This window comes from Leuciscus leuciscus (assembly GCF_965113295.1).
Source record: "Leuciscus leuciscus genome assembly, chromosome: 21".
In the NCBI taxonomy this organism is placed as follows: Eukaryota; Metazoa; Chordata; class Actinopteri; order Cypriniformes; family Leuciscidae; genus Leuciscus; species Leuciscus leuciscus.
The window spans coordinates 24,008,068-24,022,429 of record NC_138745.1 but is presented as its reverse complement, the minus strand read 5'-3'; the positions used below and the strand labels follow the sequence as shown (position 1 = coordinate 24,022,429).

At 39.7% G+C, this 14,362-nt stretch overlaps 1 protein-coding gene and 1 long non-coding RNA gene across 9 annotated transcripts in view; one reads left to right on the top strand and one right to left on the bottom strand.

The window, feature by feature from the left end:
* Positions 1-14,362, bottom strand: part of LOC309485128 — a 300,702-nt gene that overhangs the window by 80,408 nt on the left and 205,932 nt on the right. The gene's annotated exons all lie outside the window — the stretch shown is intronic.
* usp54b (ubiquitin specific peptidase 54b) overlaps positions 1-14,362 on the top strand; it is a 103,841-nt gene that overhangs the window by 75,983 nt on the left and 13,496 nt on the right. For 4 of the 8 annotated variants that reach the window (XM_082151738.1, XM_082151743.1, XM_082151742.1 and 1 more), the window contains 9 exons: positions 4,062-4,173; positions 7,304-7,450; positions 8,639-8,788; positions 8,877-9,048; positions 10,312-10,488; positions 10,657-11,272; positions 11,825-11,952; positions 12,086-12,244; positions 13,534-13,653. In XM_082151738.1, the coding sequence (XP_082007864.1) occupies positions 4,062-4,173; positions 7,304-7,450; positions 8,639-8,788; positions 8,877-9,048; positions 10,312-10,488; positions 10,657-11,272; positions 11,825-11,952; positions 12,086-12,244; positions 13,534-13,653 (1,781 nt within the window). The remainder of the gene's footprint in view (positions 1-4,061; positions 4,174-7,303; positions 7,451-8,638; positions 8,789-8,876; positions 9,049-10,311; positions 10,489-10,656; positions 11,273-11,824; positions 11,953-12,085; positions 12,245-13,533; positions 13,654-14,362) is intronic. The other 4 variants (XM_082151740.1, XM_082151745.1, XM_082151739.1 and 1 more) reach the window with 3 other exon arrangements.

Below are 14,362 nucleotides of genomic sequence, written 5' to 3'. Positions count from 1 at the left end.
CGGACAATTGTGGCTATTTTGTCACTTTGATGTTGAGTGAGGGTTTCGATTTACACATCAGACTGGAAACTGAAGGCAAGGGAGCCTTCCACAGTGTTTATCGGGTAAGTGAGCCACCAGCTCCAGCTGAATGCTAAAGCCGACCTGCTAGGCTGGAATGAGGCTCTATATCACAGGTTATTAGCTGTCATCGTACATTTCAGACCCATGAGAGTCATCTGCTAGAGCTATGTACAGGAAATGTGCCCTCCGCAAACCCCTCCCTCATGACCTATTCTCCCACTCTAGTGTATGTATTGTTACACATACATGCAACCTTCATCTGTCATGTTTTATGTCTTTTCCTCTCTCTATCCATCCCCATTCCCTTATATTCCCACATATAAAACCCACATATATGTGCACACACCTACTCTTAACTCTTCTTGAAACGTTCTTGCCTGCTGTACAGTATTTCATTCTGAGAGCTTCACAACACATCTGATTTTTAGACCTCGATAAGACCATTTCTCCTATAAGAAAGTGGACCGCTGAGGACACAGATAGGACATTACCCATCAATTCCGGTGGAATCTTGTCCCCAGCACACTCTCTAGGACATCAGAAAGAATCACTATTACGCCATCTGAGCTTTCCAACACAATTCAGAATTTCACTTTCTTGTTTTGATATGCATTGCCAAATGATGGAATAGCCTGATTTATTAAGACATCTTTCAAAGCCGTGGCCGCGAAGTTCGAAGGTAGAACCGAGCGTTGTTAAATGGGACGGACGAGCGGCAGTAGCGTTTGTAGTTGGCTTTTTTGAAAGTTACATTCAACTGTTTGAAAACAAAACATGGTTCGGCAACAAAACTGCAATTTCTCTCAAGAAAATCCTGTTGTCACTGGCGCACAATGAATTCTGGGGTAGGGTAGGCCGCGAAAGGTCCATCTGTTGTATCCTTCATTGCCTGGGAAACGAAGGATGCATTTCGAGGCCGCATTTGAAGGAGCCTTCGAATTGGGACACAGCTAATATCACTGAGCATGTAGGTCAGGGTCTTCAACGATACATGAAGCACTTTTATCAACATAAATCATGCAAAGTTGGATGTTAAAATCACATGAAAGACACTCAAGGATCTGTTGCGACCAGAGCGTGCGAGCGGTAATATTTCGTCTGAAGCTGAAATCGCTTTTCTGAAGATTCTGCTCCACTCGCTTAGTCCGCTCAGGGCCGTTCACTCAACCCAGAATGCCCTTTGTGGAATGCTGGTTTGAGAATATGTAAAAATAAGCAATAGGTCTAAGGTTATGGAGGTTATATAGTTTTAATGAAGTTGCGAACCTTATAAATAAATGCACAGCACACATCAAGGTTAAGAATGAAGGAGAAGAAATTGAAAGAGAGGGTGGAGTTAGAAAAAAATCATTTTGTGATACACTCACAGCAAAGTTTTTTTTCGTTCTTTGCTTCCGTTCTTTGCTTAGGGTTAAAAGGAAGTTTGAAAAACCTACCTTTGCAGTGATATACTGTTAAAGGACATCCCGCTCCACTTCGCTCACATGCCCTGGTTGTGACAGGCTGGGGAAAAATAAACAGATCTTAAACATGCTTCAATGATTTCTGTATCAGATATGAAAGAATCAATTCTCCAGGTTAGGGTTGCACCAGCCATTTGTAAGTTTTTACTTAAATTAGAAGTCCACAATAGAGGCTTAGTAACTACTAGCTAGTTTGTAACGCTGTACTTTATTCAGGTGCACCATTAGTTCTTAAGGCAGAATGTAGCTAGTAGGTCGTAAGCTCTCCGTAAAGTAATGCGTAGACGCATAATATGATGTTTACCCTCAATGGTCCAAAAGCAGCCTTCAAATATGAATTTCAGTTTATCCTTGATTCTAACTTCTTTTGCCTCATGTAAATAATGGAAAAATAAGTTTCCATTAAAATGTGACACTACTTAATCATGAATAACATAGCAGGTACGTATGTGTAAAATAACAGTCAGAAAATGTATTTGTAATTAAAAAAGGTCAATAAATAAATACTGATGCAAATAACTTATGACTGATTTTATTTGACATTCACAACTTGTGTTGAAAAGCCGCTAACAAAATAATTAATTCACATAGTGTTCTCTCTCTTAAAATGTAAGCTAGCGTAAATGTCAGCATTATCATTTATGTCTGAAGTATTGAAGTCTTTTGGGTAAAACAACAGCTTATTGATTCAGTCAGTCTGCTATTTTATTCCTAATGTTATTCCTGGTCGGTGGCTTCCGTAAATATTTAGTTTATGCGTAGATTTAATAGTTTAATGGTGCAACGCAAAAATATATAGTATTGCGTAAGTTGTAACTTAGTGCCCCTTTACATCAAAACTAGGCTAAGTTGTAACTTTCACACAGCTGGTGCAACCGGCCCCAGGTCTGAATGCACATGCAGAGTCAATGGCTAAATACTCATGAACCTTTACCATTTCACACACAGTTTGCTGGTTTTGCATTGCACACACGCATAAACAAGCAGTCTCTGTCCTCTCTTGGGTTCGCACAAACACACTCTTACTCCACAGTAAATCGTGTGCTTTGCCACGTGGCCGTACGGCAATAAATTATAGTACAATGTGTTCCCTCACTTCTGGATGCAGGCACCCCTGTGCAGCTTTGAATTCTCACACAACGGCTTTAATATGAACACACGCACTCAGTGGGAAGCCACGTCCACCTGCATACACAAACACACACCAGAAAACAAAGACTACGCAATATGCTCAAAATCCGAACTCAAGCGTTTTTCATCCAGAAACAAAGCTGTTTAACCAGGCTCGCACATATAACGGAAAACAATGGAACCCGTAGGATTTATTTATTTAGCTCTTTTCTGAAACAGATTGGACAGGTTTATCTGTATTGAGAGGCTCAAATGTGTCAGTCTAAAAGAACTGATGTACAGTTCCTACACTATAAACCAGGCATCTACCTATGGACGGCACATTTGGGTTTCTTCTTCCAAATGAAATGCATATTAAACTTGTTATCATGTACATCATTTTATTCAAGGTTTGTTTTTATTGTCAGCCAGGTCGCATTTACATAGAATTGTACTGGTGTTATTGGCACGGCATACTTTTTAAATAAGCATAAATAAATAAATAACTAAATGGAAACACAATGGAAAACATCACATAGTTTGTAAATCCACCATAAATTGTGCAAATCGTCTGTATTACCATCCTGAGTCTCCCTGCAAATGGTAATATTTTTAAGATTTATGCCTGTATTATATAGATGGATGAATATGCGGAGAACATGCGAGAAAAGAAAAAAGATGAAGCCATCCACCCTCTTAACAGCATTATTTATGTGTTGAATATGATGAGCGGTAATCTGAGATTATAAACACTGCATGCTAAACAATGTGAAGAGCGATTCAAGGTCAAAGTGGCTATTTTTAAACCTTAACAATTTCATTGCAGTGCGTTTACTGTGAAAAAGTATGTATTAAATGTAATTCTCAGTATGACCGTCATTTCCAAGTAAAGCACTGAATAATGCTGAAAGTAAGACAGTGAGAGAAAGGGTAGATCTGTCTGTCTGATCTAAATTAGTGTCTGCGTATAGGTTGTATTTAGCCCTTAAGGGGCTGTCTTGGCACATTTCCTCCATGCGGACATGCTGACAGACGGTTAATGTGTGCAGATATGCTGCATGTCAAATGGATGCTATCACGCTTAGCTTAAGGAAACATTAGCCAGTAAAGTACGCTGATTTCTGTGCAGGCCTGCGGCTCTTGTCCTGATGGAGACCATGTGGAGATGGAACAGAGATCGAGTGCTGCTACATTAGTTTCTGATGTCTTCCAGGGAATAGTGATCTACTGACGATATATAACATCTGTGTACTGTAGACTTTGTAAGGTTTTTGAGCGGCTGAAATAATGGCGTAGGTGTAACACTTAGTATTATTATTCTTTCCGTTATAGTTCAACATTAATGTTTGTAAAATTGTGTGTGCATTTCCCATCAGTGGTGTTAACATTGGTGCTTGAGGACACATCTGTCTCTTATTCCCTCTGCTGCAGTAACCAAGCTGTGCGAATGCTGGAATGCAAGGAGAAGCCCACACCTGACATGTTTGGAGAGCTTCTCCGCAACGCAAGCACCATGGGCGACCTGCGAAACTGTCCGGTGAGAACACGCATACACACCTATCTATCTACTTACTAATTACGGTCTACCTCAGCGTTTACCATTTGTTTTTCTAATAGTTTCAAATGTTCCATTTGAAGAATTTGATTAATCAGTGATAGGCCATCTACAAATCAGTGTTCAACACTTGAGAAAGTGAAACATGAGAAACATGTGGTCAGTTTAATTGCTAACTCAAGGAACTGGGACCAGAGAAATTTTGAGAGGAGATGAAGTCAACATCACAAGAAAACAAGACAGAAACAAATGAAAATGCATTAAATTAATTATTAATTATTATCTTCTCGCTGTTTTAATATCCGAGAAGAAAGACACTGTGGGGATCTTTAGTATATGGAGGACTTGGAGCAGGTTTGCCAGGTCTGCAAAACAAAACCCGTCCAATTGCTAATCAAAAATAGCCCAATCGCGATCCAGGGAGGGGTCCCACGGTAAACATCTCGTTCCAGGAGGTAGAAATCGCATCGAAGAGGGGGGTAACTTCAACCCGCTGACTACAAAAACTACCTGCGGCAACCATGTAGAAATTGCCTAATTCCGCAGGAAAACCACGGACTTGGCAAAACTGACTAGGAGTGACACTTAAGTTATCAATGTATTAAAACAAAAATTTACATAAACCATTAATGGGCATAATATTATCTGTTTATTTAATTCATATTTAAAATTGTAATGAAATGAAATTAGAAATTCATAAAATCAATTTTAGGTGCACATTTGGGGGAAAAATGTGCCAAATGCTTTTCTTTGTTGTTGTTTTTTCTCCCTTGTTTTTTTATTTATTTGACTCTTGGATGGTTCACTCTAATCAGTTTTTAGCTCTTTTTTAAAATGTATTTTAAGAGCCACCCTTGCACCCACATGCCACTCAAAATGCAATTATAAATTTGCATTAAAAATTATTTACTGTTGTAATGTTTAACATTTTAAGACATTAATTAAATAAACTGGTTTAAATGTCTTTTAATAAATAATTATTTATTATTACAATTATGTATTACTTTATTTGAAAACATGACTTAAATATCTTTAATTGGACTTAATGTCCAATAATTCAATAATGTCCGTTTTAAAAGTTAGTTATTTCCATTTTGTATATTTGAATTTTAAAAATGTATAGTGTATTCCGTTATTTTATTTTTTTAAAGTCAGCATAAAGAAGAAGAATACAGAATATATTTACAGCATACAGAAGTTGCAGTAGTCTTTTCTTCCTATATCCTAATGAAACTGTGGGGCGGGACTTGATTTTGTCCACTGGGAATTGATTGGATCATTGGATCGTTGTGGTTGCTGCAATCTCATGTGAGTGACAGCATGTCCCACCAGTAAACACTTAGAGAAGAGATGTTGCTGCAGGAGAGAGGGGACATTACTTTGATTAAAGATAATGAGGGCACATGAATTTTAAAAATAAAATGTCGCAGACAAATCATTTATAATAAATACTGCAATATTCCATAAAAAAACCCCAATTGTCCATACAAGCACAGCTATATTGGAAGTTGGTTACCTGTGGCAATGGTAACATTTACAGTTTAGCACATTAGCTTGACCAATCAGAATCAAGTATTCCAGAGAGTGTGTAATATTGTCTTGTAATATAGCCTAATTTTCACTATTCAATCAAATCCCATTGGATAAAATGAAGTCATGCCTACTTTATTTCAATAATGTTGCCTAGTTTGATTTAGTTTTTGCCTAATAACTTGATCTTCACCCAAAGTGTAATCATTTTTTAAGCCACCCAGACACACTCATTTATGCTCTGCTGTTCACATGGAACCGCACAGGCCATCTGTTTTTCCCCCGAGAGGGTCTTTTGCTCACTACTCCTATGTTCTCAACAGACGAAAGACCCCCAACACACAACCACACACACAAACACACAGTCCTGGCCTATTACACACCAGCTGCTGATCAGCTCTTACCACACACTGTGCACCCTCACCCCGCCGCAGGAGGCGGCTGATTTCATCATCCCAAACACACTCCAGCATCATTCAGAATGCTTATGGAGAAACCCATGTCAGCGGCTGAGTCTACACCATACCGAATCAACGAAATGAGTCCAAATGAATTTGAGCTGAAATCCACGCCTTCATTTCCAGTGATTTTCCATTTGTTGATTCCCTGAAATGACTTTATTGAAATGGAACTGAGATCACGGTAGTCTGTAACGTCACTGCTCTTTAGAAGCTTAGTCGTCTGGCCCTGAAAGCATGTGTTTGTCTGGATTCCCAGCATTTGGCAGGACTGACTGTGGAGCCGAGGCTAACAATGATCTCTAATGGGACACTGTGTGTCTGTCCCAAAGCTCAGCAGTGCTGCCGCTGCTGGTTGTTCATTGGCCGCCTCGCTTCTGTGTTTGTCCGTGATGGAGCGACTGAGGCGGAGAGAAAGAGAGAGGACGGTTCTGAGAACTGGGCTCTTTGTCTAATCCCTTCCTGCCCAGGTCTGGTGCCAGCCTGGTGCCGCCCCGCTGACGGCTCCACAAAGGCAGTGCTCGGATAGGTTTTTGTACGTTAAAGGAAGAGGTCAGGCTGGCAGTGGTGCTCGTCGCCAGAGCCTTTCTCCATGCCTGTTTCCGTATACTGCTGCCAAAGCGCTCGGCAGAGGGCGGTGACTCAAAGAGCACAGCAAGAACATTGGGTGCTGAACATAAGGCCCTGCTGGACCGTGTTGCACTGTTTGAAGTGCTCTTTCATCTCTCCTTCACCTTTTTTCTCTCACACACATGCACATTCCATAATTCATATGGAATTGGTCAAAGCAGTTTGAATGTGGCCTATCGGAATTTTTTTATTTTTTTTTGTAACTCTTCACTTTTTGGTTTGAGGTGGTTCTTGTAAAGTGTAACCCTAAGTATGAACACCAAAAATGTTCACGTAAAAAAAAAAAATATATATATTGTTCAGCCGTAAAAGGATTTCACATTTAAAGTCTTCATAGTAAAAAGTATTTTTCAGCTCTTTTTTCAACCCCAATCATTGTAGAATGAGGCTATTCAAGTAATCTGGTGAAACTCTTTGTATTCATAAATCGCAGAAAAAATTGCTTAATATCGTGCAGCCCTAATCACGATGCCTTCTCTTTTGTCTCATTTCAGAGTAACTGTGGCGAAATGTTGCGGATTCGGCGGGTTCTGATGAACTGCCCGGAGATCATCAGCATCGGCCTGGTGTGGGACTCAGACCACTCTGATCTAGCTGAAGACGTCATCCACAGCCTGGGCACGTGCCTGCGGTTGGGTGATGTAAGACTCATGCATGCACGGACAACACACTATTGCTGTTCCTATTTGTCGCCACCTTAACGCAGTAACCTTGAGCTTCCAGCTCCCCTTCTCTTATGCACAGTCCAGGACAAAAGGAGGAAACACAGTGTACTCTTTGTCACATTCAATATATCCATAGCCCCACTAGTGTAACAGTGTTCTCACGTACTTCATACCAGATTTGTGTGCCATTCTGTATTGAATCTGTGTCAAAATTATTAATGTAGCACAAAGGACACTATGGAATAAATGGAGTAATTGCTGCCTAAAATTCAGCTTTTCCATTACATGAATAAATTACCTTTTAAAATATATCAAAATAGTAAAAATTGTAATCATATTTCATAATTTTACAGTTTAAAGCAAATAAATGCCGTCTTGGTGAGCTTAAGAGACTTCTTTCAAAAAGTCTAAATTACTTATTATTTTGTATATGTATATATAAAATGATGTTTTTTATTATTATATTTAACAGATTAACATTAATGTATACACACATTACATCATTATAATTGATGTTATTATTGATATTATTATATTTAATAATGTGTTATCCCTATTTTGAATAAGAACACTTAATTTCCCAAAATGTTATTTACTCATTATATTAGGCAATAAATTTACATTTTGATGTGACTGTTTATTTTTATAAGGTTGCATGTTGTGCCATTTTTATAAAGAGGTGTAATTATATTTAATATAATATACACATTTTTAAACTAATGAAAGTAATCTGTTGTATGACTTTTTATTGCAATTCAGTGAATTTCTTCCTGTCATTGCAATCCAAAGTACATCAGTTACATCCAATTTAACATCCTGTGTGTGTGTAACCAATTCCATTCAAATGTACACTCATGAATTGAAAGGGAACTAATTCTTAAATATTTTTAGATGCTGTATTTCATGGAACCTTGTTTAGAGATGCCTTCTCATGACTGTCGCTCAAACATTGAAATTATTCACATCAAGTCAAACTCTAAATATAATTACATTTTAAATATATTCATTTAACTGTTAATTTTATTGTCTTATGATTCAAAACACGCTCTGCCATTGCTGACAAGTTAATATTTAGAATAATTGAATGCCTCACTGCAGTTATGGCAAACTCTAAATCTGATTGGTCCTCACGGTCAATTCTCTCTTTATGTGTCTGCCCTCCAGCTGTTCTACCGTGTGACGGATGAGCGGGCCAAGCATTCAGAGCTTTACCTTGTGGGCATGGTTTGCTACTACGGCAAGCATTACTCCACCTTCTTCTTCCAGACCAAGATACGCAAGTGGATGTACTTCGATGACGCACATGTGAAGGAGGTAATGACACGTGTTTCTCGAGCAGCTGATTCTAGTGTTTCTAATTGTGAATGGAGCGGTTTACTCAGGATGTACTAAACTGTCATAGATTGGACCCAAATGGAAGGATGTGGTGTCGAGATGTATAAAGGGCCACTACCAGCCACTCCTGCTGCTGTATGCTGACCCTCGAGGAACGCCCGTGTCATCGCAGGACATGCTGGCAGCGCAGTTAGACCTGCATCACAGCAGCAAGGCTGGCTATGACAGCGAAGACTCCGGTGAGGCTAAAAGGAAGTGAGAGGCGGGACGGAGAGGTAGAGGGTTAAACAAAAGAAACAATACTACTTATGATGTCTAATTCTCAGAATCAAACAAAGCAATGTACACTAAACATTTTTTTATGAATTCCTTCCAAACCCATATGACTTTATTCTGTGGAATAAAGAATGTGGAATGTTTAATGTGTATGTGTAAGAATGTGTAAAGAATTTTAAAGAATGTGGTCAATTTTTCATTCAGTTGCACTGAATGGCTACTGAAGCTTATAAAGGAGTCAAAAGTACTGTGAAAAGTGGTCCATATGCTCTATTTTCACATTCTTCTGACCGCTTTACTGAAATTACTGTTGTTGTTGTTGTTTTGCTTTATTCACTAAAAATCTTGACGACTGTTTTAACTGTCCTTGGAACATTCATGAGAGATGTAGTGATGCCTTTTTAGGTCTTTTTATTGAATCAGGTTCACAAAAATTGATCGGCATGATTCATTCATGCATTGGCCTGATCTGGTTAACGGATTAACCACTTTGGTTCACAAATCACTGCTCAGTGATGCAGTTACAGTGTTTCTTGAGTTACAGCTCAATGGAGGGGATGATTTTCAGTGAATAACAACTTAAATTTTGTTCCATCTCTCACGCAAAGGTATAGTATGGCTTTAAAACAGTGGTTTTCAGCCATTTTGACTGCAAAGTAATATTCACAACAATATTCGGAGACCCCATGACGTTTCCCCCCATTATTTTACTTCTGTTTTATGACTTTTCCTGGACTAGAAATCACACTTGGGCTTACTCCTATGTATAGGTGTTTTAAAATAATCCTGATTCGGTGAATTGAATCTTGTTTTACCATATTTTATTCCTTGTTTTGTCTTATTTTAAAACATTTTAAGCCATTGAGGCCACCTAGGGATCTCCGGACCCCTGGCTGAGAACCACTGCTTTAGAAGACTTGGATTATAGTGCACAAATCATATGGACAACATGTATAGAGCTTTTACATCCTTTTTTACATTTAAGTCTGAAAGCTTCATTTGTCTGTATTTGTTGTCATTTGCATTGAAAAGTACAATCATACTTTGAATTTTCTTCTTTTGTGGAAGGTTTAAAATGAGATGAGGATGAGTAAATGATTACAGAATAAAAAATGTTTGGGTGAACTATCCCTTTAAGATCTGGCCTTTGCGCAGTGGCATAGCTGAAGCTAACTTTCTCTATTTCTAAATACCCTCTCTGCTGTTGTTGTTGTTATTGTCGTCAGGGAGGGAGCCCTCAATTTCAAGTGACACACGCACAGACTCATCCACAGACAGCTGCAGCTACAAGCACTCTCGATCACACCATGAGTCCATGGCCTCCTATTTCTCTTCTGACTCTCAGGGAACTGTGGTGTGTAATCAGGACAGCAGCGGTTCCCAAAACAGCGTGGACACTGCAGGTACTTTAACACAAACATGCTCTAATATAAATGTCACCAGCAAATCGTCATGCTAAATCCAACTGAGAAGGCACGTGCCTCGTCAAATTTGGATGCAACTTTCAAATATATTTATATATATATATATATATTCTAACTTTGATAATTGTACAAGTCTGTTTTTTTTAGGGGAGGTTCTTAAAGACCAGGCCACTCCCCTTTGTACGCCAAGAACCTCTTCTACTGGCCATCTGCAGGATTATAAAGAGACTGTGAATATGATCCACAGCAGACCCCTCTCGTCGTCCTCTAGTTCAGGGGTGGGCGGCTCGGAGGCTGGGGCTCGGTCGAGGGACTGGGAAGACGAGAGCACCAGCAGTGAGTCTAAGTCCAGCTCCAGCGGAGGGCGCTATCGGCCCACTTGGAGACCAAGGAGAGAGGCCCTGAACATTGACAGCATCTTCAGCCGGGAAAGGCATCGGCCGCCTGGGTACGCCACGCTCGGGCCCTCCCCGCTGCCGGAAGACCCGATTTCACCGGTGCACAGCGAGCTGGTCTCAGGGGCTGCGGCGGGGGGGTCAAATATTGTAGCAGAAGAGACTGGAGCCATGACCGATGGCTCAGGGTGCGTGTCAGAGACAGGAGTGGAACATCTACCGATCCCACCACCTTTAAGAGGCGTAGAACAGCAGCCTCGGCTGATCCAGAGGATGGAGAGTGGCTACGAAAGCAGTGAGCGGAACAGCAATAGCCCCATCAGCATGGACATGCCCCTCAGCGACAACCAGAGCACCAGTGCTCACAGGTATGTATATTAAATATAAATATTGAAAAGAAAAATGTGATATATATATTATGTTCAAATAAATACTGTTCTAACATTTCTATTCATCAAAGAATCCGGAAAAACAATGTATCAAGGTTTCCACAAAAATATTAAGCCGCACAATTATTATTATTTTATTTTTTTTGCATTGATAATAATACGAAATGTTTATTGAGCACCAAATCAGCATATTAGAATGATACCTCAAATTCATGCTGCATCATATTTGATATTTTGACACAATGTTTCTTTAAATATTGTATGAAATATTAAATAAGCAGAAGTAAGCAAACATCACCCAGACCTACTCTATATGTCAATACATAACATTTTCTTAATAGACATAGAATTATGTGATGGTATTATTTCAATATTCACACAATGTTGGTTTATTGTGTATTTGCAACAAAATATTGAATAAGCCAAATATTAACCATAGTATAGGCCTACACAAACTGATTTACTACATAGACACTGAGACTGACTTTCATGATGTCAGAGTATCATGACATCTGCTCCACTCTGCCTTAGGGACAGTGGCAGTAAGAGGCCAGTAACTTCTGGGCCCTCCTGGCGCACAGTGCCCAAGTCCAAAAGTAGCAGTGCCATCCTGCAAGACCTCAAATCACCCACCTGGAGCAGCCCTCCACTGAGTTTAGGTAAGTCACGTCTCACCGCCAGTCTTTGCCTTTGTGCATTATTAACCCACTATTGCTACAAGGTGTTCATGTCAACTTTGGACATGAATATTACTGTTATTTATTTATGTGTTTGTGTACTGTATGTGTGTAGGAGAGGGGCGCAGCGAGCTGGATGAATTGCAAGAGGAAGTTGCTCGCAGGGCCAGGCAGCAGGAGCTCCAGAGGAAGAAGGAGAAGGAGAGAGAAGCAGCGCAGGGCTTCAACCCCAGACCCAGCAAGTTCATGGACCTGGACGAACTTCAGCACCAGGGTAAATGCCACACTGGGCCAAACAGTCAGAAACCAAATGAAAAGAGATATAATTTGTGTTTAAAGAGAGAGCTGACAGAGCCACAGCTTTGCATTATGAGCAATCCCTTCTGCAAAAAAACAGCTTAAACCAGCCTAAACTGGTTAGCTGGTCTCCCAGCCTGGCTAAGCCGGTTAGACCGATGTGTTTAGATGGTTTTCTAGGGATGCACAATATATTGGTACCATATTGGTCATGCATTGATCTTAAAGATTTTTTAATTTATATTTTGGATGGCTTAATAAGCTGTTAAAGCTGGTCAGCTTTGATGGTTCTGGGGTGTTGCCTATTTTTCACCCAATCAGGCTGGCTGACCAGCTATACCAAATTAACACCAGATTTTCCATGCAGGACGACCAGACCTATTTAACACCAACTTGGCCGTATACCGGGAGACCATATAAACCAGCTAAAATTAGCAAACCACTTTTGGCTGGTTTCTAGTGATGGACAATATATTGGTACAATATTGATTATCGGTTGATATTAGAGATTTGTTCATTTATTTGTTTAATTGATCTAAGATTAGCAAATTACTTTAGGCTGGTTTCTAAGGTTGCACAATACATTGGTACCATATTCATTATCGGTTGATATTTTACATTTATTAATTGATCATTTTGACACCTGTTTTGGCTGGTCTGTTTTTATGGTTCTTGAGGATTTTGCCCACTTTTTACCTGATCAGGCTGACCAACCAGCTAAATCAGTTTAACTCCAGAATAGCCTTGCTGGGAGACCAGCTAGACCAGTTTAAACCAGCTAAGACCAGCAAACCACTTTAGGCCGGTTCAAGCTTTTTTCTCAGCAGAGATATTTAGAAGTAAAAGTTTACCCTTTACTCTCTTATAATTACATCTAATCCAATGTCTTAGTATCTTTAAATAATAAAAGAATTGAAATATCACTGTAATATCATGTACCATGATATAAATATTGTAGATGAGAGCCATAATTCACCAATACACTTTTTTAATCAATTAAAATGCTACATTTTTTATCTTAAATCAGCGATTTCCCTAGTCAGTGTGTACTGTGTGTGTACTTACATGTCTACTTGTGTTTGAGTTGTGCTGGTGGCAGTCATTATACTGTGTGCACTTGTGTGTCAGTTGACATCTCCATTGCCGGTAAGCCAGGCAAACGTTGTGAGTAGCGTGTTCCCGGGAACACACAGGGGCTCCTGTGAGCAGTGTTTGTGCGTGTATGAGCGTGTTCTCAGAGGCCTGGCCTTGGTGTGTTAATTGCAGGGAAGGGGGGCAGTTTTGAGCACTGCCTGGCGGAGGCTGACTCTCTCTTAGAGCAGTCGCTGCGTCTGGAGCAAGCTGGGGACACAGCTACAGCCCTGGCGCTCTCCCACCACGCTGTGTGTAAGTAATTCTAACCTGCCTCTGCTTGCTACGCCCAAATCCTACGCTATCTGCTCGGGTAACCAGCACTTACCCAATATATGCACTTTCTAAGTCCATTTAGTAAGAAAGCACGTCCCAAAAACATTCTTGTCCTTGCAACACGACACAAACCCACCATTTTTACACTGCCTTTCCTTCCTGCAGCACCCTGTGTGTGTGTTTGCTTCTGTTTGTCTCTCTGTGCGCTGGTCTACTCGCTTATGTGTGTGGCATATTATTTGTCATCCAATCCTTCTTTTTTGGTCTCTAGGGATGCACTATATTGGTACTATATTATAGTACCAATATAGTTATTGATAACATGAAAATAATATTCACCTTATCTGTATTGAACAGAATAGTTTTTTTAATAATACATTTTGTTTTTAAATAAAATCTTTTTATATTTGTTGTATTTACAGATTTTAAAATTGTTACTATTAGTATTTTGTTTTTTTAATAAAAAATTTGGTGCATCCCTATGTTTGTTTTCTTAGTGCCCTGATCGAAGTCACCATTTGCACAGATTTCCACAATCTGATTGGATGACTGGGAATCTGGCTCTGCCTGTTGATTGTTAATACCGCTAATAGCGACGTGCTATTGATTTTGCCATTTGAGAGCCCCTGATCTGTGCTAGACATGCGCTTGGCTTTTGCCATTTGAGAGCCCCGATCTGTGCCAGACA